Source organism: Dryobates pubescens, chromosome 6, assembly GCF_014839835.1.
Source record: "Dryobates pubescens isolate bDryPub1 chromosome 6, bDryPub1.pri, whole genome shotgun sequence".
NCBI classification, from domain to species: domain Eukaryota; kingdom Metazoa; phylum Chordata; class Aves; order Piciformes; family Picidae; genus Dryobates; species Dryobates pubescens.
This window is the reverse complement of record NC_071617.1, coordinates 2,013,015-2,039,116: the sequence shown is the minus strand read 5'-3', so window position 1 is coordinate 2,039,116 and position 26,102 is coordinate 2,013,015. Positions and strand designations below refer to the sequence as shown.

The 26,102-nt window shown below is 48.0% G+C and overlaps 1 protein-coding gene across 2 annotated transcripts in view; it reads right to left on the bottom strand.

The window, feature by feature from the left end:
• Positions 1–351: 351 nt before the first annotated feature.
• Positions 352–26,102, bottom strand: part of MYO6 (myosin VI) — a 105,534-nt gene continuing 79,783 nt past the window's right edge. The window contains exons 22-33 of one of the 2 annotated variants that reach the window (XM_054162541.1): positions 25,937–26,066; positions 24,836–24,926; positions 22,525–22,675; positions 20,593–20,801; positions 19,155–19,233; positions 17,228–17,388; positions 15,840–15,869; positions 13,867–13,905; positions 8,680–8,783; positions 7,108–7,239; positions 2,279–2,497; positions 352–1,211 (exon numbers count right to left, since the gene is read on the bottom strand). In XM_054162541.1, coding sequence (XP_054018516.1) covers positions 1,012–1,211; positions 2,279–2,497; positions 7,108–7,239; positions 8,680–8,783; positions 13,867–13,905; positions 15,840–15,869; positions 17,228–17,388; positions 19,155–19,233; positions 20,593–20,801; positions 22,525–22,675; positions 24,836–24,926; positions 25,937–26,066 — 1,545 coding nt within the window. In that variant the 3' untranslated portion in view covers positions 352–1,011. The remainder of the gene's footprint in view (positions 1,212–2,278; positions 2,498–7,107; positions 7,240–8,679; positions 8,784–13,866; positions 13,906–15,839; positions 15,870–17,227; positions 17,389–19,154; positions 19,234–20,592; positions 20,802–22,524; positions 22,676–24,835; positions 24,927–25,936; positions 26,067–26,102) is intronic. The other variant, XM_054162542.1, reaches the window with a different exon arrangement.

Sequence of the window (26,102 nt, the reverse complement as noted above, 5' to 3'; positions counted from 1 at the left end):
GACCAAGTATAGACCTTGTGCAGCTCACTGCAATTAAAACAGAGAGGAGGATGCCTGAGGCTCAAGCCTCAATGTTCAGTTAAGCTACACTGCCATCAAAATAAGAAGCTCAACGTATTTCCCTTATGCTATCCTTAATCTTATGTGCCTCCAGATACAAGTCTTGGGCAGTTCTGATCAACACAGTGAAATTACACTAGGTGGGTGAAGAAACTGCCCAAGAATTCCTAATGGAAGTTTGGTCAGAAGAAAAGTCTGAAGGGAATCTGTAGTGAAAGAGAGAGAGAACAAATAGAAGAGGAAGAGGGAAGCGGTGTAAGCCCCAGTGAGCAGTACCCCCAACCTCATGGAAACCAAGACAGAGAATGCATTCCATAAGTGTTTCTGGGTCTCAGGTTAAGGAGGGCTTCCCATCAGTTTCTGAAGGAGTCAGTCAGTAAGTACAGACACAAAGCACTTTGCAAACCAGGACATGAAGTGTCTCAGATGAGTATAAAAGGATACTCCAACTTCTCCGGAACAGAAGTCAAAGCTAAGGCCTCACAATTCCAGTTTTCAGGAAGAAGTGTGTCCTCTTCTCTAGGCCACCACTTGAAGCCAACTCTTCAGTGCTTTCAAGAGGGGGTGGTTACCAAAAGGGGGGTTGCAGTGCAGCCCTTTGCACCACGCACCCAAGCCCAGACAGATTGCTGTAGGGGGTTGAGAGTTACAACATAACAGAAACCGTCAGAGGAGAGGCAACACAGGAACAGAGAGAAGCGAGGAGCTACACCGACCCAAGCCTCTGCCAGGTCTTTATGCCTATGTGAAGTTCACTACAGGAATTAAACATCAGGAAGTACAAATTACCAAACCACAGGATTAATAAAATCTGTTCACTTTATATTAAACATCTCTCATTCAGCGCGGCAGCTGCGCCCGCCCCCCCTGCTGCACAGAGGAGCTCTTCTTCCCTTTGTGTGGCGGGCAAGGGCTCCCAGCTCCACCTCTGCTGCGCAGCAGGAGAGCAGCTCACTTCAGCAGGTTCTGCAGCATGGCTGTAGCGTAGGTGGGGCGAGCCTGCCTGCTCTCGATGGCGTTCTGGAGGTACTGGATGCCCCCGCAGCGCTCCCAGATCTCCTCGAACTGCCTGGGCAAAATCTCAGCCCCTCGCTTGCGGGTCAAGCCAGTCTCTTCAAGGTTCAGCTCGCACATATCCATATCATCCTTCCCTGAAATGGGAGAGGGGCAAAAGAAAGGTGTTTAGGAAGCTGCTTCATCATCCAAAAGGTCGCACACAGGATCACCAGGCAGTGCTACAGGCTGGGGACAGAGTGGCTGGAGAACGGCCAGGCAGAGAGGGACCTGGGGTAGTGGTGGACAGCAGATGAACATCAGCCAGCAGTGTGCCCAGCTGGCCAAGAAGGCCAAGGGCATCCTGGCCTGCATCAGGAACAGTGTGGCCAGCAGGAGCAGGGAAGTCATTCTGCCCTGTGCTCAGCACTGCTGAGGCCACACCTGGAGTCCTGTGTCCAGTTCTGGGCTCCTCAGTTTAAGAAGGACATTGAGAGACTTGAAGGTGTCCAGAGAAGGGCAATGAGGCTGGGGAGGGGTCTGGAGCACAGCCCTGTGAGGAGAGGCTGAGGGGGCTGGGGTTGCTTAGCCTGCAGAAGAGGAGGCTCAGGGGAGACCTTCTTGCTCTCTCCAACTCCCTGAAGGGAGGCTGTAGCCAGGTGGGGGTTAGTCTCTTCTCCCAGGCAAGCAGCAGCAGAACAAGAGGACACAGTCCCAAGCTGTGCCAGGGGAGGTTTAGGCTGGAGGTGAGGAAAAAGTTCTTCTCAGAGAGAGAGATTGGCCATTGGGATGTGCTGCCCAGGGAGGTGGTGGAAGCCTCATCCCTGGAGAAAACGAAGTTACAGGGAGACCTTATAGAGGTCTTCCAGTACCTGAAGGAGGCCTACAAGAGAGCTGGGAAGGGACTTTGCACAAGGGCTTGTAGTGATAGGATGAGAGGGAATGGAAGCTTGAGGAGGGCAGATTTAGACTGGAGCTTAGGAAGAAATTCTTTCCAGTGGGGGTGGTGAGACACTGGACCAGGCTGCCCAGGGAGGTGGTGAATGCCCCCTCCCTGGAGGCGCTCAGGGCCGAGCTGGATGAGGTCTTGAGCAACCTGCTGTAGTGTGAGGTGTGAGGGGGGTTGGAACCGGATGCTCCTGGAGGTCCCCTCCAAGCCCAGCCACCCTCCGCAGCTCGGAACGCTGCGCCTTCCCGGCCTTTGAATTTCCCTGCCGGCACCAACCTGCGACCAGGAGGATGGGAGCCTTGTCAGGGTGGAGCTCCATCTGGCGAGCAATCCACGGGCCATCAAAGTGAGCATACCACCAGCCCTTCTTTTTGTTCTGGGGGTCCTTGTACTGGTCTGCGGGGCGGATGAAGGGGATGCGGAAGTAGCGCTGCTGCCGGTTGATCTCGATCTCCTGCTGCCTGGAGGGCAGTTGGGCTGCTGGGTTCTGCTGAGCTATCATAGAAAGCAAACCAGGGGGGGAAAAAGTGAGCAAACAAACCGAGAGGAAACAAGAAAGCCACGTTAGCACTTGCTTCAGCCATCAGCAATGTAAAATGGCAACCAAAAAAAACCCCCAAAGCTATTCAAATAAGGCCCCCCAAAACCCCGACCAAACCCCCAAGCCCCTGAGAGATTCTCTCTGAGCAGCCAGGGTGGCAGTTTTAGGCTGATGCCAAGAGAAGGAATCCATAGAAAATGCTGCAAATGTAAATCAGTTACTATTGGACATTAAAGGAAAATAATGATAAGGGCTAAATAACCCCCACTGGCCTGGTAACTGGCATAAAGTTAGTGCCACAGAACTGTCAGGGCTGGAAGGGACCTCAAGGAGCAGCCAGTTCCAACCCCCCTGCCATGGGCAGGGACACCTCACACTACAGCAGGTTGCTCACAGCCACCTCCAGCCTGGCCTTAAGAACCTCCAAGGATGAGGCTTCCACCACCACCCTGGGCAACCTGTGCCAGGCTCTCACCACCCTCACGGGGAACAACTTCCTAACATCCAATCTGAATCTCCCCATTCCTAGTTTTGCTCCATCCCCCCCAGTCCTATCACTCCCTGACACCCTCAAAAGTCCCTCCCCAGCTTTCTTGGAGCCCCTTCAGATCCTAGAAGACCACAATTAGGTCTCCCCGGAGCCTTCTCTTCTCCAGCACTGCTGTGGTCACACCTTGAGTACTGGGTTCAGTTTTGGAGCTCTCATTACAAGAAGGTGCTGGAGCAGGCCCAGTGAAGGGCAATAAAGCTGCTGAAGGGTCTGGAGAACCAGTCTGGTGAGGAGCAGCTGCAGGAACTGTCACTTGTTGTGGGGGAGAAGAGCTCAAACCCCACTTCACTCCAACCTCCTTTCAGGGAGTTGTAGAGAGCACTAAGGTCTCCCCTCAGCCTCCTCTGTTTCACACTGACCATCCCCAGCTCCTTCAGGCTCTCCTCATCAGATTTACTCTCCAGGCCCTTGCCAGCTTCCTTGCCCTCCTCTGCCCTGGCCCCAGCACCTCCACAGCTCTCTCGTGTTGAGGTGCCCAAAGCTGGACACAAGACTCAAGGTGTGTTGTACTTCTCCAGTTACCAACAAGACCAACAGGTCAGCCACTGCAGCTTGCAATTTCTTCACTTTAGATCCAAGGTGGGGGGGGAAAAAGGCTTTTTTTCTAGATGCAAAGAGCAGAGTCTTAACAAATAAGAATAAAATAATACTAACAGTAATAAAGCCAATAAAAATAATAACATAACAATGATAAAACAATACCAAGACACCAAATCATGATAAGCAGGATAAGAACAACACTAATCACACCCTGCAATGGCTTTGAACATGTCTGCATAAACAAAGAGAAGACAACAAAGAGCCTACTCCCACATCCGTGGGACTCCCATGCCTCAACTCTGACAGGGCATTTCTTTTACAGGGTGACATATGTGGTATGTAACCCACCCTGAGAAATCAGGACTCTCTTCTGTCTGATCAGCCATCCCAGCAGACCAGCACTTTAGTACTGTCAACCCCTTTCTGCCCTCCAATGGCAGCTGCTGAGGCTTGTTTCTACCTAAACCCAAAAGGCAATCTAGAGGACAGGAAGGCTAAGCAGCCAGGACAGCCTCTACTTCTCAGTGCTATGGAACTGCAGCTCTCTGTTCAAAAGGAACCATCACCTGAAGGTTAGTTTGGGTGCTGGAAAATAGCTGTTAGGTTAAGTTGACTCCAGAGTTTTGCTGCAAGAAAATGCCAAGTGCAGACAGCAGGAAATCACAGAATCAGTCACAGAAGGTTAGAGGTTGGAAGGGACTTGCAGAGATCATCCACTCCAACACCCCCCCCAGCCAAAAGCAGGATCAACCCAGGGTAGTAGGAGGCTTTTGAAAGTCTCCAGAGAAGGAGATGTTAGGATGTGCACAGTGTTTGTTGTGCCTTTCAAATGCACACTTGGTGTGTGTTTTGAAACACAAATGATTAATCCCTCCACATTCTTGGGGAGGGATTGAAATACACATTCTCCTGCCCCTGTGCTCAGCACTGCTGAGGCCACACCTGGAGTCCTGTGTCCAGTTCTGGGCTCCTCAGGTTAAGAAGGACATAGAGAGACTTGAACATGACCAGAGAAGGGTAATGAGGCTGGGGAGGGGTCTGGAGCACAGCCCTGTGAGGGAGCTGGGGGTGTTGAGCCTGGAGAAGAGGAGGCTCAGAGGAGACCTTGCTGCTCTCTCCAACTCCCTGAAGGGAGGTTGTAGCCAGGTGGGGGTTGGTCTCTTCTCCCAGGCACCCAGCACCAGAACAAGAGGACACAGTCTCAACCTGCACCAGGGGAGGTTTTAGGCTTGATCTAAGTTCTTCCCAGCAAGAGAGATTGGCCATTGGGATGTGCTGCCCAGGGAGGTGGTGGAGTCACCATCCCCGGAGGTAAGAAGAGCCTGGATGAGACACTTAGTGCTATGGTCTGGTTGATTGGATAGGGCTGGGTGCTAGGCTGGATTTGATGGTCTTGGAGGTCTCTTCCATCCTGGCTGATTCTGTGATTCTGTGAGTGCTGGGGTGGGGTGGGGAGGGAGGTTATTTCCTCCTCCCTCCCCATGCTTGCACAACTGCCCTCCCAAAGACAAGCAGAGTAAGATGCATTTGTCAATGACTCAGAGTAACACAGAATTAGCAGCAGCTGAATTGCAGTGCCAAATGGGTAAACAGAACTGTCTGGAGAGCTAGCTTCTGTGTACACATGCAGCAAAGCCCTGGATGGGTTGATGTTAGTGAGTAGAGAGCTCTCAAGTGGTCCTATTCTTCGGTTAGCTTAAGGAACCCTCTCCCCACTTACGTGAGCTGCTCAAAAAGGGTGCAAAATCTGTGAACAAACATTACATGTTGAGCCACACTGCTGACACCCTCCAAGTCATAGTTTCAGTCAACACTTTTCACCAAAGCTGATGGCAGACAGATGGAAATTCTACTTACAACCCCCACCCCCACACACACAGTTACAAGGGTTGAGCTAAGTGCATTTTCTGCTCACTGACACACAGAAGTCTCCTTTCCCCAGGTTTCACAGACTTCCACCTCCTCTTTCCATCAGGATTTAACCTGCCAGCTGGTTACTTTCATGATTTCCAGTGCCTGCTCCAAAACCTCAGCTGCATGCATGCTAAGCACAGGCTGCTGGAACAAATCTGCCAGCTAATGAGGACAGCACTTTCAGGTTTGGGACACTTCTGCTAGGGGAAAAAAATATTTCCAGACCTCTGTTAATAACAAACCTGCCTGCTCCAAAAGTGTGCCCAGGTGGCCAAGAAAGACAATGGCATCCTGGCCTGCATCAGCAATAGTGTGGCCAGCAGGGAGGTCATTCTGCCCTGTGCTCAGCCCTGGTTAGGCCACACCTGGAGTCCTGTGTCCAGTTCTGGGCTCCTCAGGTTAAGAAGGACATTGAGAGACTTGGACATGTCCAGAGAAGGGCAACAAAGTGGGGAGGGGTCTGGAGCACAGCCCTGGGAGGAGAGGCTGAGGGAGCTGGGGTTGCTTAGCCTGCAGAAGAGGAGGCTCAGGGGAGACCTTCTTGCTGTCTACAACTCCCTGAAGGGAGGTTGGAGCCAGGTGGGGGTTGGTTTCTTCTCCCAGGCAACCAGCACCAGAACAAGAGGACAGAGTCTCAAGCTGTGCCAAGGGAGGGTTCAGGCTTGATCCCAGAAAGAAGTTCTTCCCAGAAAGAGAGATTGGCACTGGAGGTGTTTAAGAAGAGCCTGGATGAGGCACTTGGTGCCATGGTTTAGTTGATTAGATGGTGTTGGGTGATAGGTTGGATTGGATGATCTCGAAGGTCTTTTCCACCTGGGCACACTGCTGGCTTATGTTCAGCTGCTGTCAACCACTACCCCCAGGTCCCTTTCTGCCTGGCTGCTCTCAGCCACTCTGACCCCAGCCTGTAGCACTGCCTGGGGTTGTTGTGGCCAAAATGCAGCACCCAGCACTTAGATGTGTTCAATCTCATGCCCTTGGCCTCTGCCCATCTGTCCAGCCTGGCAAGGTCCCTCTGCAGAGCTCTCCTACCCTCTAACAGCCAACCTCCTGCCCCCAGCTTGCTGTCATCTGCAAACTTACTGATGATGGACTCAATGCCCTCATCCAGATCATCAATAAAGATATTGAAGAGGATGGGGCCCAGCACTGATCCCTGGGGGACACCACTGGTTCCTGGCTGCCAGCTGGCTGTGGCACCATTCACCACCACTCTCTGGGCTCAGCCTCCAGCCAGTTCCTGACCCAGCCCAGAGTGCTGCTGTCCAAGCCATGGGCTGGCAGCTTGGCCAGGAGTTTGCTGTGGGGGATGGTGTCAAAGGCCTTGCTGGAGTCCAGGTAGACTACATCCACAGCCTGCCCCACATCCACCTGGGCATAGAAGGACATCAGGTTGGTGAGGCAGGACCTGCCCTTCCTGAATCCATGCTGGCTGGGAAATACACTCATTAAAACCCCCAAGGGTTTCCTTCAGCCTATCAAAACCAAAATGCATTCTAGAAATGCTCTCTGGAACGCTGTCAGCTAAACTGCTCCAAGCACAGCATGATCTTTCCTCACCATAGTCTGTGACCGACTTGGGAGCGCGCTGCTCTGTTTCCGCGTTGCGCTTCTTGTTCTTGGATTTCCAAGCGTGGTAAACCTTTAGCCTCCTGTGAAACTCTTCTCTGCAAGCTGCCAGCAGCTCAATATCTGGCCCAAAAAGGAGGATGAGGGAGAAAGAGCAAAACAAACAATCAAACAACAACAAAACACAGGGGAAAAAAAAGGTGTTTATTAAATGCTCTTCTATGGTGATCAGGAAATAACATTAGTGTTAGGATGTGACCTAAAATGTGGTAATATGAATAAACTTTCATTCTCTGCAACAAGAGGGTCTGCATTTTATGGCCCAGGGTGTCCCCTGGAGTGCTAGAGCTCCCTTTCCTCCATGGGAGTAATGGCAGACCCCACAGGAGCAGCCCTGCAGGGAGATTTGGAGCGGTGAAACGCTGCAGGTACAACTTTCTCCTGGCTGGATTTGCCTTTTGGCATTATCACAAGGCAGGAAGTACAGCAGCAAGGTGAAATGTCACCTCTGAACTTCATGTCTGCTATCTAAGAAAGGAAAAAATCAGCAATTTGCTCTGATCCAGGGTTGGGGTGCTTTTTATTCACCTTCATTGAATACATTTTAGTTCTACTGAATTTAATTGACTTCCATCTCCTGTGGCCTGCAGGAGCAGGGAGGTCATTCTGCCCTGTGCTCAGCACTGCTGAGGCCACACCTGGAGTCCTGTGTCCAGTTCTAGGCTCCTCAATTTAAGAAGGACATTGAGATACTTCAACATGACCAGAGAAGGGTAATGAGGCTGGGGAGGGGTCTGGAGCACAGCCCTGTGAGGGAGCTGGGGGTGCTGAGCCTGGAGAAGAGGAGGCTCAGGGGAGACCTTCTTGCTCTCTCCAACTCCCTGAAGGGAGGTTGGAGCCAGGTGGGGGTTGGTCTCTTCTCCCAGGCACCCAGCACCAGAACAAGAGGACACAGTCTCAAACTGTGCCAGGGGAGGTTTATGCTGAATGTTAGGAAGAAATTCTTCCCAGAGAGATTGGCCATTGGAATGTGCTGCCCAGGGAGGTGGTGGAGTCACCATCCCTGGAGGAGTTTAAGAGGAGACTGGATGTGGCACTTGGTGCCATGGTTTAGTTGATTAGATGGTGTTGGGTGATAGATGATAGGTTGGAGTGGATGATCCTTCAACCTGGTTTATCCTATCCTATCCTAACCTATCCTATTCTATCCTATCCTATCCTATCCTACCCTACCCTACCCCACCTGATCTGAAAGGTCTTTTCCAACCTGGTCTATTCTCATTCTCATTCTAACATGCATTTGTGGCCCAAGCAGGTTGACATCACAAATATACAATCAGTAAAGGAGATAAGAAAGGAAATTCTCTCTCCTCAGTATGGAAATGGTTTAGCTTGCTGCTCTCTTTGGGGTACTAGGACTTTTTAAGATCAATGTGGCCCTTGTTTAAGCCTGAATGAACTCATGAGCAAGCCTTTCATCTTTGCCACAGGATGGAAGTGACATCTGGCTTACAACTGCAACTTGACTCCTTCCTCAGAAACAGCCCAAAAGCGACAACTTACCACAGGATGTATTGATTGTGTCCCGCAGCTCTGCGTACTTCCACTTGCTGAGGTCGTGCTTCTTAGTGCCAGCAGCAGCTTTTGTGGCTTGCACTGCAGGACCCCTATGGCCATTGAAACACAACAGAGAGAAGCATGTTTTGTTTTTTCAAGTATGAAAGAGGAATTGCTACAAAAATCACAGAATCAACCAGGTTGGAAGAGACCTCCAAGATCATCCAGTCCAACCTGTCACCCAGCCCTGTCCAATCAACCAGACCATGGCACTGAGTGCCTCATCCAGGCTTTTCTTGAAGATCTCCAGGGATGATGACTCCAACACTGGGCAGCACATTCCAAGGGCAAACCACTCTCCCTGTGAAGAATTTCTCCCTAACATCCAGCCTAAACGTCCCCTGGCACAGCTTGAGACTGTGTCCTCTTGTTCTGGTGCTGCTTGCCTGGTAGAAGAGACCAACCCCCACCTGGCTACAACCTCCCTTCAGGTAGTTGTAGAGAGCAATAAGGTCACCCCTGAGTCTCCTCTTCTCCAGGCTAAGCAACCCCAGCTCCCTCAGCCTCTCCTCACAGGGCTGTGCTCCAGACCCCTCCCCAGCTTTGATGCCCTTCTCCGGACACCTTCCAGCATCTGGACAAGGGGACTGACTCCACCATTAGAAAGTTTGCAGATGACACCAAGCTGGGAGCAGGTGTTGATCTGTTAGAGGGCAGAAGGGCTATCCAGAAGGACTTTGACAGGCTGGTCAGATGGGCAGAGTCCTACATGATGTCATTTAACAAGTCCAAGTCCTGTGTGCTGCACTCTGGGGGTTGGAACTGGCTGAGCCTTGAGGTCCCTTCCAACCTTAACAATTCTCTGATTCTATTTCTGTGTTGAAGGGTGGGCTTCTTGTTAAAAACCCCAAACCACACAGAAATTCAGTGTATACTGGAACCACCAAGTACCAGAAAGGAGAGGACCTTTATCACTACTCACCACTGAAGAAATTCTATTCAGAAATAGTAATTTCAATTGCTTGCCATCCTTGCCAGGATGAGAGAACTGCAGTTGTACTTACAAGCACCTAGTAAATTACTCATGTAGCAAGATGCACTTCTACTTACAACCCCCCTGCCATGGGCAGGGACACCTCACACTACAGCAGGTTGCTCACAGCCACCTCCAGCCTGGCTGCAAACACCTCCAGGCAGGAGGCTTCCACCACCTCCCTGGGCAGCCTGTGCCAGGCTCTCACCACCCTCATGGGGAAAAACTTCTTCCTACATCCCATCTGAATCTACCCATTTCTAGTTTTGTTCCATCCCCCCCACTCCTATCCCTCCCTGACACCCTCAAAAGTCCCTCCCCAGCTTTCTTGTAGCCCCCTTCAGATACTGGAAGGCCACAATGAGGTCTCCTGGGAGCCTTCTCCTCTCCAGCCTGCACAGCCCCAACTCCCTCAGTCTGTCCTCACAGCAGAGCAGCTCCAGCCCTCTGCTCATCCTCGTGGCCCTTCTCTGGACACCTTCCAGTCCCTCCAGATCCTTCCTGGATCAGGGACTCCAGAACTGGCCCCAGAGCTCCAGCTGTGGTCTCAGCAGAGTGGAGCAGAGGGAGAGAATCCCCTCCCTGGCCCTGCTGGCCACACTTCTCTTGCTGCAGCCCAGGCTCTGCTTGGCTCTCTGGGCTGCAAGTGCTTCGTGCTGGCTCCTGCTGAGCTTCTCCTCCCCCAGCACCCCCAGGTCCTTTTCTTCAGGGCTGCTCTCATACAAGCTAAGTTCAAACCACTCCAACGCTCAGCAGCGATCAGAATCCCTTTTAAACACAGAGGAATTCAAGAACAGACAGAGGATTCTATCACCCTCTGCTAATGCCCATGACTAAGCACACAAAGCAAACTGAATTATCTTTCAGGATCTGAGAGGAGTTGCTCATAAGAATCAAGATCTTTAGTAGGGCAGCAAAATACTTGATGCAATGTGTCACATTAAAAACTCACAAGAGAGAAACACAGAAGAAGTGAAGGCCTTCTCATTTAGAGTCTGCTTGTGCAGCATTTTCTCTGTGCAACCATTACACTGTTACAGTATTTATGATCTGGAGGATATTATCCTGGAGTTTACTTTCCCATCAAGGCCTCGTTGGGTGCTATGAAGTTTTATGTTGTTTGTTTTCCCCTTTTAGTTAATAGGCTATAAATACATTCACTGCAAAAGCTTCTTCTGTGCACACAGAGCGACTCCGAGGGCTGAGATAACAAATGCAGTTGGAGTTTCATGCTGTAAAACAGCCTGTTTAACCAAATGCTCTTAATAGCAACTGAACCAGCTCCTCACATGCATTTACAGAGCCTGTTTATTGCAGCAGCAGCTTAATTACTGGTTGACAGGAGGCTGAACATGAGCCAGCAGTGGGCCCAGGTGGCCAAAAAGGCCAATGGCATCCTGGACTGCATCAGCAATAGTGTGGCCAGCAGGAGCAGGGAGGTCATTCTGCCCTGTGCTCAGCACTGCTGAGGCCACACCTGGAGTCCTGTGTCCAGTTCTGGGCTCCTCAGGTTAAGAAGGACATTGAGACACTTGAAGGTGTCCAGAGAAGGGCAACAAAGTGGGGAGGGGTCTGGGGCACAGCCCTGGGAGGAGAGGCTGAGGGAGCTGGGGTTGCTCAGCCTGGAGAAGAGGAGGCTCAGGGGAGACCTTCTTGCTCTCTACAACTACCTGAAGGGAGGTTGTAGCCAGGTGGGGGTTGGTCTCTTCTGCCAGGCACCCAGCACCAGAACAAGAGGACACAGTCTCAAGCTGTGCCAGGGGAAGTTTAGGCTGGATGTTGGGAAGAAATTCTTCCCAGAGGGAGAGATTGGCCATGGGAATGTGCTGCCCAGGGAGGTGGTGGAGTCACCATCCCTGGAAGTGTTTAAGAGGAGCCTTGATGAGGCACCTGGTGCCATGGTTTAGTTGATGAGATGGTGTTGGGTGATAGGTTGGACTGGATGATCTCAAAGGTCTTTTCCAACCTGGTTAATTCTGTATTCTGTAATTCTGCCCTCTCCTACTACTATTGCAGTCAACACACAGCTTCTGCTCAGGGAATGTGAGAGGCTGACATAAACAAATACCTCTTAGACTTTTATTCTGTGGGTTACTGAAGGCCAGGAACTTTTCCTCATGCCTAACACTACTCCTAAGTGGAAAGTACATCATTAGAGGGACTCCTTGAAAGCACACTTTGTTATCCCTGCCGTACCTGCAGGACGTTCAGCAGTGCTGCTGAATGCAATTTCCGCTGCCTGGTGTCGAACCTTCTGGAATCTAATTTCACAAAGCCTAAGGATTTTCCTTATTTAGCCACACCAGCCACCACTTGGGGAGCTTGCCACACCATTTAGAGCAGAACAACTAGGCTGCAAGACCTTTAAGAACGCTAATCCAATTGAAGGGCTTAGTCTTTCCGTGACAGTAATACTCTGCAGAGCACTCTTTTGTTTTCTGCACGACTCTTAAGCATCGCAGCCTGGCAGTGGGAAGAGTTATCATCCCTGACAATCAGTCCTCACTGCTCAGTCTCGCAAAACAGCGAAAGTAGTAGCTCGAGGCTTAACAAGAACAAAACCCAACCAAAGCAAAAAACCCACCGTCAACAACGAAACCCACAACAAAAACAAAGCTCCCAAAGGAAGGCAAGAAAACCAAACAGAAACCCAAACAGAAACCCAAACAGAACCAACAACCATACCAAAAAACCTCCAACCCTCCCCCCCAAAAAACCCCACAAACAAAAAATCCCAAACAACAAACAGAAGAATAGGAAAAAGAAAGCAAGAACCAAAACCCCAAGGGAAAATCTCCCTCGAGGAAAACAACCCAGAAAAACACAACACAAACCCAAACCAACAAACAAAAAACTCCCCAAGGAAGGCAAGAGAGACAAACAGAAACCCAAACAGAACCAACAACCATACAAAAACAGAGCCAACCCCTCCAAAAATACCTCACAAAAATCCCAAACAACAGAAAGCAAAAGGGAAACAAGAACCAAAGCCCCAGAGCAAAATCTCCCTCGAGGAAAACAACCCCTAGTCCTATCACTGCCTGAGATCCTGAGCAGTCCCTCCCCAGCCTTCTTGTAGCCCCCTTCAGATACTGGAAGACCACAATGAGGTCTCCTCAGAGCCTTCTCTTCTCCAGACTGAACAACCCCAAATCCCTCAGTCTGTCCTCACAGCAGAGCAGCTCCAGCCCTCTGCTCATCCTCCTGGCCCTGCTCTGGACACCTTCCAGCACCTCCAGATCCCTCTTGCAATAGAGGCTCCAGAACTGGAGGCAGTACTCCAGGTGGGGTCACAGCAGAGCTGAGCAGAGGGGCAGAATCCCCTCCCTTGCCCTGCTGGCCACACTTCTCTTGCTGCAGCCCAGGCTCTGCTTGGCTCTCTGGGCTGCAAGTGCACACTGAGAGCTCCTGCTGAGCTTCTCCTCCACCAGCACCCCCAAGGCTCTCTCCTCAGGGCTGCTTTCCAGCCAGTCCCTGCCCAGCCTGCATTTGTGCCTGGGATTGCCTCCACCCAGCTGCAGGACCTTGCCCTTGGTCTTGTTGAACCTCCTGAGGTTGGCTTGTGCCCAGCTCTGCAGCCTGTCCAGGTCCCTCTGGATGGATCCCTTCCCTCCAGCTGTCTGCTGCCCCACACAGCTTGGTGTCATCAGCAGCCCTGCTGAGGCTGCACTCAGTGCCACTGTCCCTGGCACCCACAAAGATGCTGAACAAGCCTGGTCCCAGGACTGATCCCTGAGGGACTCTGCTTGTCCCTGGCCTCCACTGGGACATGGAGCCATGGACAGCCACTCTGGGTGCAGCCATCAAGCCAGTTCTGTGTCCATCTAGTGCTCCACCCATCACACCCCTGTGTCACCATTAGAGGGAAGGGGAGGGGAGAAGGGAAGAGAGAAACCATACCAACATTACACAGGATACCAGGGTACATGCATTATTCTTTGCTCTAAATGTGTATAATCAATTAAAATAATTGCTGGGGAAGAAAATTCCATTGATTTGAGAGAAATAAATTACTTACCTGCTTAGCACTTAGACCCACCCCCAGACTCTCCCTTTATTTTCTTATCATTCCCTATTAATTCAACCCACTCCAGGGCTCAGTCCCAATGATTGGACTTCATTCAAATGATTGGTTCCCCTGGTGGTGCCTTCTCACCTACCTAGCCAATAGCTCTGACATTTCTGTAGCCATTTGATCCCTACAAGAGAATTCGACAGGTAAGCACAAACCAAACAGATGCACAGCAGAAGAAGAAAGTCTCTTGCCAGCCAACCTGGAGCCAGCTCATGGAAGGGGAAAAAACCAGCAAGAAAAGGCTGCTTATTTGAGATCATCTCCATGCCGAGGCCCTGGGTCTGTAAAGAGCAATCAATCACACAGGGAGAAGGGGAAGAAAGGAAGAGGGTAGGTAGGGGGAAAAATGGATACTAATTATGCAATAGCTGTTTAAAATGTACAGCAGATTATTGGCAGTTATTAGGTATATCACATTATTGGCAGTTATTAGGCATATTATTGACAACTATTAGGCATATCCTTGACAATTATTGCGGTGGCTTGACAGGGGCTGCTATGGGTTACTATTAGGTATTATGAATTAGGTGTTATGAATTAATATTAGGTCTATTATGAATTAATATTAGGTTTATTAGGAATTATTATTAGGTTTATTAGGAATTATTATTAGGTCTATTATGGATTATTATTAGGGTCTATTATGGATTATTATTAGGGTCTATTATGGATTATTATTAGGTGTGCTATTAATTATTATTATCAATCTATATTATGACTTATTTGGTCTATCATGAATTACTATTAGGTCTAACATGAATTACTATTAGGTCTATCATGAATTTCTATTAGGTGTGCTATTAATCATTATTAGGTCTATTATGACTTATTATTAGGTCTACTATGAATTACTATTATCTATATTATGAATTATTATGGTGATGATGTATATTATGAATTACTATTAGGTGCATTATGAATTACTATTAGGTCTACCATGAATTAATATTAGGTCTATTATGAATTACTATTAGGTGTGCTATTAATTATTATTAGATATATACTGGATTATTATTAGGTCTACTATGAATTATTATTAGGTGTGCTATTAATTATTATTAGATATATACTGGATTATTATTAGGTCTATTATGAATTATTATTGGGTGTGCTATTAATTATTATTAGATATATACTGGATTACTATTAGGTCTACTATGAATTATTATTAGGTGTGCTATTAATTATTATTAGATATATACTGGATTATTATTAGGTCTACTATGAATTATCATTAGGTGTGCTATTAATTATTATTAGATATATACTGGATTATTATTAGGCCTACTATGAATTACTATTAGGTGTGCTATTAATTATTATTAGATATATACTGGATTATTATTAGGCCTACTATGAATTATTATTAGGTGTGCTATTAATTATTATCAGATATATACTGAATGATTATTAGGTCTATTATGAATTATTATTAGGTGTGCTATTAATTATTATTAGATGTATACTGAATGATTATTAGGTCTATTATGAATTATTAGTATGCATATTATGAATTACTATTAGGTGTACTATGAATTACTATTAGGTCTATCATGAATTATTATTAGGGTCTATCATGAATTATTATTAGGGTCTATTATGGATTATTATTAAGTATATTATTAACTATTAAGTATATCATGACATTATTAGGTCTATTATAACCTATTATTAGGTCTATTATGACCTATTATTAGGTCTATTATAACTTATTATTAGGTCTATTATGACCTATTATTAGGTCTCTTATAACTTATTATTAGGTCTATTATAACTTATTATTAGGTCTATTATGACCTATTATTAGGTCTATTATGACCTATTATTAGGTCTATTCTAAACTACTGTTATTTGGTCCATGAGATGAACTTGCTTCTTAGAGAAAGCAGTGGGGGTGAGGTGTTACAAACTGATTCCAAGTGCCTGGATGCACAGTGATGAAGATTCTCCTGGTGGATTAGTGGGTGAAGGGGGCAATCTCAATTTCCTTGGAAGTAATTAGTGTGGGGTTTGGGTTTATTGAGAGCATGCCAGAGGGGGAAAAAGAAAATGCCATACGCAGTCATTTGCAGCTTGGTCCCATTGGCTCTGCAAACAGAAGATATTTCTGTTAGACTACTCCCCAGCTGCCCTTCTAATAACCTGAGGTGGGTCACACTATTCCCTCCTCTCTCAAATCCTACTCCTCTATTATTGCCAATTAATTATGTGCTGAGCAACAGGATTCTGCAGACCTTTCTCCTTCACCTTGCTCGATCACGAGTGTCAAATTCTTTATTAAAAGTTAAATTAAGATACTCTGAGAAAAAAAAATCATGTAGAAAACTTCCTCCACCTTTTCTCTTCCTACACCTCAACCTGATTTTGAGACATGCCACTGAGAGTCCTGAAGAAAAGGACCTGGGGGTGCTAGGGCATGAGAAGCTCAACAGGAGCCAGCAGGGAGCACTTGCAGCCCAGAAAGCAAATCACATCCTGCGCTGCAGCAAGAGAAGCAGAGCCAGCAGGGCCAGGGAGGGGATTCTGCCTCTCTGCTCCACTCTGCTGAGACCACAGCTGCAGCTCTGGGGCCAGCTCTGGAGCCTCTATTACAGGAAGGATCCGGAGGTGCTGGAAGGTGTCCAGAGAAGGACCACGAGGAGGAGCAGAGGGCTGGAGCTGCTCTACTGTGAGGACAGACTGAGGGAGTTGGGGCTGTTCAGTCTGGAGAAGAGAAGGCTCTGAGGAGACCTAATTGTGGCCTTCCAGTATCTGAAGGGGGCTCCAAGAAAGCTGGGGAGGGACTTTTGAGGGTCTCAGGGAGGGATAGGACTGGGGGAATGGAGCAAAACTAGAAATGGGTAGATTCAGATTGGATGTTAGGAAGTTGTTCTCCATGAGGGTGGTGAGAGCCTGGCACAGGTTGCCCAGGGAGGTGGTGGAAGCCTCATGCCTGGAGGTATTTAAGGCCAGGCTGGATGTGGCTGAGAGCAACCTGCTGTAGTGTGAGGTGTCCCTGCCCTGGCAGGGGGGCTGGAACTGGCTGAGCCTTGAGCTCCCTTCCAACCCTAACAATTCTGTGATTCTATTTCTGTATTGAGGTGTTGGGTGATAGGTCCTACTTGGTAATCTCTGAGGTCTTTTCCAACCTGGTTGATTTGATGATTCTATGCACTGCTACTTACAAGCCCCTAGTAAATTACTGCTGTAGCAAGATGCAGTTCTGCTTCCAAGCACCCACTAAATTATTTATGCAGCAAGATGCAAATTGGAGAAACTCTTCAGGCAAAAGCAATCTATTTCTAACAAACTTTATGAGTTAATCTGAGAGAGATTCTTACACACTGAAAAGGTCTGTTTAATCAATATGAAAATACACAGAGCACAGTGTCCTCAAAGGCATCAGGATAGGAATTAAAAACAGGAGGGAGAGACCAATGGAGGAATGGAAGTCCTGAAGCCCATACCTGCGCAATCCCAGATCCAGCTGAGCCTCATCGTTGATGAGCTCTGCCTCGCTCTGGGCAATTCTCATTGCAAGCTCATGATCACGCCGCTCCTGCTCGCGCACCGCCTGCTGCTGGGTTTCCTCTTCTCGTTCTCTGGCCAGCTGAGCTTCAATTTCAGCCTGTTGGCAGGAGAAAACATACCTTTAACTGCAACCAGTTCTCATAGTTGAAAGCTAAGTGCCTTGGCTTAGTGTGCCAGCTCTAAACAAAGAACAGGAGCTTTCTGGGCATAGAATCATAGAATTGTCAGGGTTGGAAGGGACCTCAAGGCTCAGCCAGTTCCAACCCCCACTGCCATGGCCAGGGACACCTCACACAGCTCACAGCCACATCCAGCCTGGCCTTAAAATCCTCCAGGGATGAGGCTTCCACCACCTCCCTGAGCAACCTGTACCAGTGTCTCTCCACCCGCATGGGGAAGAACATCTTCCTCACATCCAATCTGAGTCTACCCATGCATGCCCATGGTTCATTTTGAAAAGGGATCAAGACAAACACTGGAATCCTCTGTGGAGCTTTGATTTTAAGTAAATGTCAGATTCTGACTTGCTACAAAGCAGAAGCAATGCAGACACACTGCCTCTGTGGAGCAAAACTGTCATTCCAGTTTACCATCATTATTTAACAAAGGATTCTGCACACACAGTAAGTAGAATGTGACCATCCACTTCATACTTCTGAAAGTCATCCATACCAAGCCTTAGCAGTGTCTTTCTTGGGACAGAACTCAACAAAAGGCTCTGGAACATCAAAAGGTGCCTGAATGTGTCCAAAGAAGGGCCACAAGGTTGATCAGAGGGCTGGAGCTGCTTTGCTGTGAGGACAGACTGAGAGCATTTGGGCTGTTAAGTCTGGAGAAGAGAAGACTCCAAGGAGACATTCTTGTGGCTTTCCAGTATCTGAAGGGGGCTCCAAGAAAGCTGGGGAGGGACTTTTGAGGGTGTCAGGGAGAGATAGGACTGGGGGGAATGGAACAAAACTAGCAATGGGGAGATTCAGATTGGATGTTAGGAAGAAGTTGTTCCCCATGAGGGTGGTGAGACACTGGCACAGGCTGCCCAGGGAGGTGGTGGAAGCCTCATGCCTGGAGGTTTTTCAGGCCAGGCTGGATGTGGCTGTGAGCAACCTGCTGTAGTGTGAGGTGTCCCTGGCCATGGCAGGGGGGTTGGAACTGGCTGAGCCTTGAGGTCCCTTCCAACCTTAACAATTCTCTGATTCTATTTCTGTATTGAAAAGTGGGCTTCTTGTTAAAAACCCCAAACCACACACAAAGACTGTGTATACTGGAACCACCAAGTAGCAGAAAGGAGAGGACCCACTCCTCATGGTGAATTTGCACCATTAAATCACTTCAGTAACAGCAGTGACTTGATCCCAAGTGGAGAGGCAAGGTTTGAACTGCAGGTATTTACCCTACACAAATGTGGGCAAAAGGGCTGTCCAAGGCAGTCCTGCACCTTCTCATTGCCACAAACCTTCTGGAAGTGTTTACAGGAAGGCAGGTACAGGACACAGCCTGAGCCCAGATGTGACTTCTGGTAAAAGAGTGGCAAACATGCCTACCATGAAACATCTGCAAAAAGGCCAAACTGGGATTCTCCAGTGCTGTGTATTGAAACAGCTTCTAAAACCCTTAAAACAAGAAGTATTTCTACTCAGAGGAGCTCAGCTTGACGTGAGTAGGTGACCTGTCCTGCCATGCCTCATGGTGATCTTGGCCTTACATTTACTATTGAAGCAATGCTGCTGCCTGACTCTTGAGATATGCAGTTCTAAACTGAAGGTAGGAGACTCACAGGAGAACCAATAAGACTTTTAATTGCTTGTTTTAAAACCCAAAGCAGCACCCAACAACAGCAACAGCCCCTCCACACCCCACACTAACCTGAATGCGCTTTTCTTCCCCTTCTCTCCTTTTCCTCTCTTCCTCTTCCTGTTTTCTCTTTGCCTCAATCTCAGATTTCCTGTTAACAGAAGGGGAGGAAATGAATCCATGTTATTACAGTGCAAGGGAATAAGGGATAAAAAGCACCTTCCATCAAACTGAAGGGTAAGGCAGAAGCTGGTAGTGCCCTGAGGACAGGACGCTACACATTGGGCTTGATGGGGTTCTGAGCAACCTGATCCAGCTGGGGATGTCCCTGCTTACTGCAGGGGGGTTGGAATAGATGACCTCTAGAGGTCCTTTCTGACCCAGACCATTCTAGGATTCTATATAATACTATGGATTCTGTGTGATTCTATGTGATCCTGTGTGATCCTATGGATTCTATGTGATCCTATGTGATTCTATGGATTGTGTGTGATTCTATGTGATTCTAAGGAGTCTCCCTCTCTGGAGATATTCCACACCCACCCAGACATGTTCCTGGTCTGTTCTAGCTGATCCTGCTCTGGCAGTGGGGTTGGACAGGATGATCTCTGGAAGTCCCTTCCAGCCCCTAACGTTCTGTGAGAGCTGCAATGAGGAGAGGGACCTGGAGATATCAGTTTGTAGCCAACTGAATGCAAGCCAGCAGTGCCCAGGTGGCCAAGAAAGCCAATGGCATCCTGGCTTGGATTAGAAACACTGTGGCCAGCAGGAACAGGTTGCTGATCATCCAGCTGTACTCAGCACAGGTGAGGCCACACCTCAAGTGTTGTGTTCAGTTCTGGGTGACTCAATACAGAAGGATATTGAAGTGCTGGAGCAATGAGGCTCAAGAGGAGCCTGGAGCATGTGACCTACAAGATGCATCTGAGGGAGCTGGGGTTGTTCAGTCTGGAGAAGAGAAGGCTGAGGGGAGACCTCATCACTCTCTACAGCTACCTGAAGGGAGGTTGGAGCAAGGAGGGGGCAGCCTCTTCTCCTTGGAGGCAAGAGACAGGACTAGAGGAAATGGGTTACAAGCTGTGCCAGGGGAGGTTCAGGCTGGATTCTAGGAAACATTTCTTCACTGAAAGGGTTCTCAGACATTGGAATGCTCTGCCCAGGGCAGTGCTGGAGTCACCGTCCCTGGGGCTGTTCAAGCAGCCTGTAGACCTGGTGCTTAGGGACATGGTTTAGTGTTGACCTTTTAGTGCTGGGTCAGGGGTTGGAAAGGATGATCTGATCTTTGAGGTCTCAAAGCAGTTACATTCTGTGCTTCTGTAAAGCCAGGAAGCTTCCCAAGTCCGTCTGTATTTCCAGCTGCACTTACCTTACAAACGTCTGGGAAAGGAACACAGCACACCGGGATTACAACCCCAGTGACCCCCTTTAAACACTGGAGCAGTAAAGATGACCTCATTACAGCATCTTTTCCTATTTTCATTCCACAACCAGCCTCTTATTCAGAACTCACAGACGTCTCTCCTCTTCCTCCTTCCTGCGTTGTTTCTCCTCCTCCTCACGTCTCTTCCTTTCCTTCTCCATTTCCTCCTGGATGCGTCGCAATCTCTCCGCTTCCTCCTCTTGCTGTTTCTTCTTTTGCAGTGCACTCAGCAGCTGCTCTGAGCTTCTCACTAGAGCATCATACTCTTTCTGGATCTGGTCTCTAGTCATTATAGTGGTCTGCAAAATGAAGTTAAGAGGGGATTATGCTCTTTGAGGTCTGTATTTCACTTTCAGGGTGCGTATAGCGAAAAAATCCTAGGTGAAATCAGAGCCCTGAGCAGTGCAATTAGATGACACAGACACTTGGGGGTGGAGCAGCTTCAGCACTTTTCTTCCTAAAAACCTGGGGATCCATGACTCTTCCCTTTCACATTAAAGCACACAAAGCAATCACTATACTATGACTGAATTCAAGCACCTCTTCATTTTGTAACCCTTGCACTTTTAAGCAACAGGAATCCATTCTTACCACACTGAGATGAAAACTGAAAGGCTTTGATGCGCATTGTGTCCTGTTCTTAGCTGCCCCAGTGATTACCTACAGCCCTGCTTTTTATGCCATAGTGCAGAATGGTTTTCCTCACTGTGTGTGCTAGCACCAAGAAAAGGTATTGAGCCAGGCTGTGACTCTAAGACTTCTTAACAAAAGGTCTAAGCAGCAAAAAAACAGGTTGAAAAAGCAACAGTCTTGGAAATGTGTTTGTTTTCAAGCCTCACTGAGAGCTACAGTTTCATTTCATTTTCCAGCTCACACTGACATGTCCTAAGAGCACTGCACCATGAGGTATTTGCTGACCTCTTCACCTAGTGCCATGGTCTGGTCAATGTGGTGTGTTAGGTCATAGGCTGGACTTGATGATCTCAGAGGTCTGTTCCAGCCTCAGTGATTCATGTACCATGATGATAATCAAATTAACTTAATGTTACAAGAAAATAATTAACTGTAGTTAACCACAGGCTCACAGGACGTTAGGGGCTGGGAGGGGACCTGCAAAGATCATTGAGCCCAACCCCCCTGCCAGAGCAGGACCACAGAATCCATCACCATAAGTTAACTCTCCATCCATAACCATAAGTTAACTCTCATCTTTTCAGGCATGATTTTAAGTAGAAAAATCCTGATAGTGCACACTACAAAAGTTGTAATATTGCATGGAACAAAAATTCAGCACAGCAAGCCCTGTGAGGAGAGGCTGAGGGAGCTGGGGTTGCTTAGCCTGGAGAAGAGGAGGCTCAGGGGAGACCTTATTGCCATCTGCAGCTCCCTGAAGGGACACTGCAGCCAGGTAGGGGTTGGTCTCTTCTCCTGGGTGGCCAGCACCAGAACAAGAGGACACAGTCTCAAGCTGTGCCAGGGAAGGTTTAGGCTGGAGGCGAGGAAGAAATTCTTCCCAGCAAGAGAGATTGGCCACTGGGATGTGCTGCCCAGGGAGGTGGTGGAGTCACCATCACTCAAGGTGTGTAGGAAGAGACTGGATGGGGTGCTTGGTGCCATGGTTTAATTGATTAGATGGTGTTGGGTGACAGGTTGGACTCAAAGGTCTTTTCCAACCTGGTTGATTCTATTCTATTCTACTCTACTGTATTCTACTCTACTCTATTCTACTCTGCTTTACTCTATTCACAATATAGTGTTCATACAGCATATATGGTGTATGAATCCATCATATATTGTGTTCATACAGCATATATGGTGTATCAATCCATCATATATTGTGTTCATACAGCATACATGGTGTATGAATCCACCATGTGTTGTGACCTTACCCAGTGTCTCTGAGCATTCAGACCTCTATATTAAACTGCCTGTTCTAGTAAGAAAAATACATTGGCCTTCTAATTCAGCCTCAGCTTTTCATAGATTCCATTTATGAGAGACTCTGTCTGGTTATTTACATACCTTAATTTTGGTCATTGAGGCATCAATAGACTGCTCCAGCTCCTTGACCTGTTTGCTTGTCTCTGCCTTGCCCTCCTTCAGGGCACTCACTACTTCATTAAACTTGGCAAGCCTCTTCTTCAGTGTACGGACTTTGATCAGGCCATCGATGCTGTGAAGACAGACAGTTGACTTCTATCTTACTCTGGTTTTACCAGGTGGCATTTTCTTCAACTACCACTAATCACTTCTGGTAAAGAGGTGGATAGGAAAGACAAGTTATGCCTTCAGGAAAACCTCATTCAACCATTATCACAGGAAGTAACTCAGCAACAGAGCCTTTCGCAAACAAAACTTAAAACTGATGAGCAGATGGCAACCTGAAATGGAAGAATGAGAAAAGGCAACTGAGTATGAGCCAGCAGTGTGCCCAGGGGGCCAAGAGAGCCAAAGGCATCCTGGCTGGGATCAGCAATGCTGTGTCCAGCAGGAGCAGGGAGGGGATTGTCCCCTGGCACTCAGCTCTGGGGAGGCCACACCTCGAGGCTTGTGTCCAGTTTTGGGCAGCTTGATCCAAGAGAGCTGTGGAGGTGCTGGAGCCAGGGCAGAGGAAGACAAGCTGGGAAGGTCCTGGAAAATAAACCTGATGAGGAGTGACTGAAGGAGCTGGAGATGGTTAGTGTGAAAGAGAGAAGGCTGAGGGGAGACCTCATGGCTGTCTTCAACTACCTGAAAGGAGCTTGTGGAGAGGCTGCTGCTGCTCTCTTCTCACAGGTAGTTAGTGATAGAACAAGAGGGAATGGACTCAAGCTGCCACTGGGTAGGTTTAGACTGGACATTAGGGAACACTTTTTCACTTCAAGAGTGGTCAGGGCTTGTAATGTGCTGCCCAGGGAGGTGGCTGAGTCCCCAAACCTGGCTGTGGTTTGGCTGAGGTGCTTGGGGCTATGGTTTAGAGGTGAAACTTCCAGAGCAGGGTTCTGGGCTGGACTTGGTGATCCTGAGGGTCTTTTCCAACCTGAATGTTTCTGTGATTCAGTGACTTTGAGAATTAATGTGGGGTTGTTTTGCTTTTCAGTAACAGACCATTAGTATCTGCTAGAGGAGTTTGGCTGGAGTGGATAAAGGTTGAGTTGTGGCACTTACTCAGAGAGTCATGCAAGTGAATCAGAATAAAAAGGAGCTATACAGAAGGGACTGCCCAGGGAAGTGGTGGAGTCACCATCCCTGGAGATGTTTAAAGAAAATTGGATGTGGCACTTAGTAGCATGGTCTGGTTGATCTTAGTGGTGTTAGGTCTTAGGCTGGGCTGGATGATCTCAGAGGTCTATCCCAGCCTCAATAATTCTGTGACTCTGAACTGAATTGTTACATCCCACAGGACAAAAACAAAGGTCTGGGGCAGAGTCCAGGAAAAGTTGGAGCTCATTAAAGAAGCAATACTGAAGATGACATATACCAGTTACAAATGGGCAGAGACAGTCTTCCTAGAAAGAAATCACTGATCTGGGATCCAGGGAAACAACACAAAGTAGACAGGAAAATAACTGAAGACAAGTACACAACAGCCTAAAAATACAGGGACATGGTCAGAAATGCCAAGGTACAACCTGAACAGATTGCCCAGGTGAGGTCCCTTCGCTGGAGATATTCAAGGTAAAGCTTGATGAAGCCCTGGGCAACCTGATCTAGTTGAGGATGTCCCTGCTGACTGTGGGGAGGTTGGACCGAATGAGCTTTGGAGGCCCCTTCCAGCCTGGACCATTCTGTGATACTATAAAATGAAACCATTCTCAAAGGATGTAAAAGAAAGACCCCCCACTATTAAAGGGCAGAGTTGGATGTCTATGAAAGAATGAAAAGATGTGAGCAGAGCTTCATGACTGAAGTGGTTTTCCCATCAGCATACTACACAGTCCGTTTCCAGCTAATGGAATCCCTTGGTTTCAAGAGGAGACAAGACAGAACACACAATTACTTTTAAGATAAAGAAAAGGAGGTCTGTAATGGAAGTTGTACATGGATAAAGGACAAAAAAAAAAAGAGAATTAATAAGCTTACATTTCACTTAGAATGACTTCACTGAGGATTTCTACTAAGTAGGCCATCACTGAAGGATTTTATGAACAAAGAGCTAAACAGACACGGAAAAGTTCACATTTAGCCTACTAATGCTTGGGAGAGAAAGGAGGCACAAAGCCTCTTTCAGTTGTACTTAGCATCATTCTGTGACTTCAGATATGTTTAGTTAAGCACAGTGAAGTTGCTCTTCACATTCACAGGGAAGTATCACTAAAAACTGGTTTTCCTGCAGCAGGGGACTGGCTCTTACCGTGGTTTGTGCTTCCTCTTGCAAAGCCACATGCGAACAGTCTTCTGGATTTTGATGCAGGCACTGGCTCGGTATTTTATCTTATTTTTCACTGTGAACACACAGAAATGACTGAGTCTCAATGGTTTATACAGTCTAACACAACTATTACATTACTCACATGCTTGACAGCTCAAAACTGTACGCAGACTACACTGTGAGGGTTGGATCTATCCCAGAACCGCAGCATAAGGACACAGCAGACAACAGAGTTCACGACCCTGAGTCAGGCACAAGGCTCCCAACCAAAGCAAAGAATACAGCAGGTGCACACTCACATGTCTGCACACTGTCCCTCCCCTCTAGATTCACAGACATCAGTAACCTCAGGGAGAAGTCTATGCAGACAGCTCAAAACTGTATGCAGAGTATGTTGTGTTTGAGGGTTGGGTCTATACTGGAACACAAGGACACAGCAGACAACAGTATTCACAACCCTGAGCCAGGGTTGTGAATACTGTGAGCCTGGGCACAAGGCTCCCAACCAAAGCAAACAATACAGCAGGTGCACACCCACATGTCTGCACACTGTCCCTCCCCTCTAGATTCACAGACATCAGTAACCTCAGGGAGAAGTCTATGCAGACAGCTCAAAACTGTATGCAGACTATATTGTGTTTGAGGGTTGGGTCTATACTGGAACACGAGGACACAGCAGACAACAGAATTCATGACCCTGTGCTGCCCAGGGAGGTGGTGGAGTCAGGGTCCCTGAAGGTATTCAAAAAGGGACTGGATGTGGCACTTGGAGCCACGGTTTAGTTGTCAGGAGGTGTTAGGTATTAGGTAATAGGTTGGACTTGATCTCTGAGGTCTTTTCCAGCCTGGTTGGCTCTATGATTCTGTGATGGTAAGGAAGTGTTGGGAGGCTTTGGGTGTGCTGCAGGGCACTCTGTATGCTTTGGGATTCTTTCGTCCCTGTGCTTTGCAGTCTCTGTAAAACACCAATTGCTTTTCCATTTCAACTTCCCATGCCTTTTGCAATCCCTTGGTGTGAGTGTCATTTCTTTTGCCCCTCTCAGGGGCAAGAGAGGCTGTGTCTGGCCTCAAACCAGTACATACATTTAATGACGGAGAGGGAACACCACTGCACTTTCTTCCAGCGGCTGCAGATGAGCCAGCGATTCACGCGCTTAACGAGCTCTGCCAAGTGGTCCGGGTCAGACTTCATGATCTGATCAAACTCTGCAAACTACATACAGAAACAGGCCCCCACGTGTGTTACACA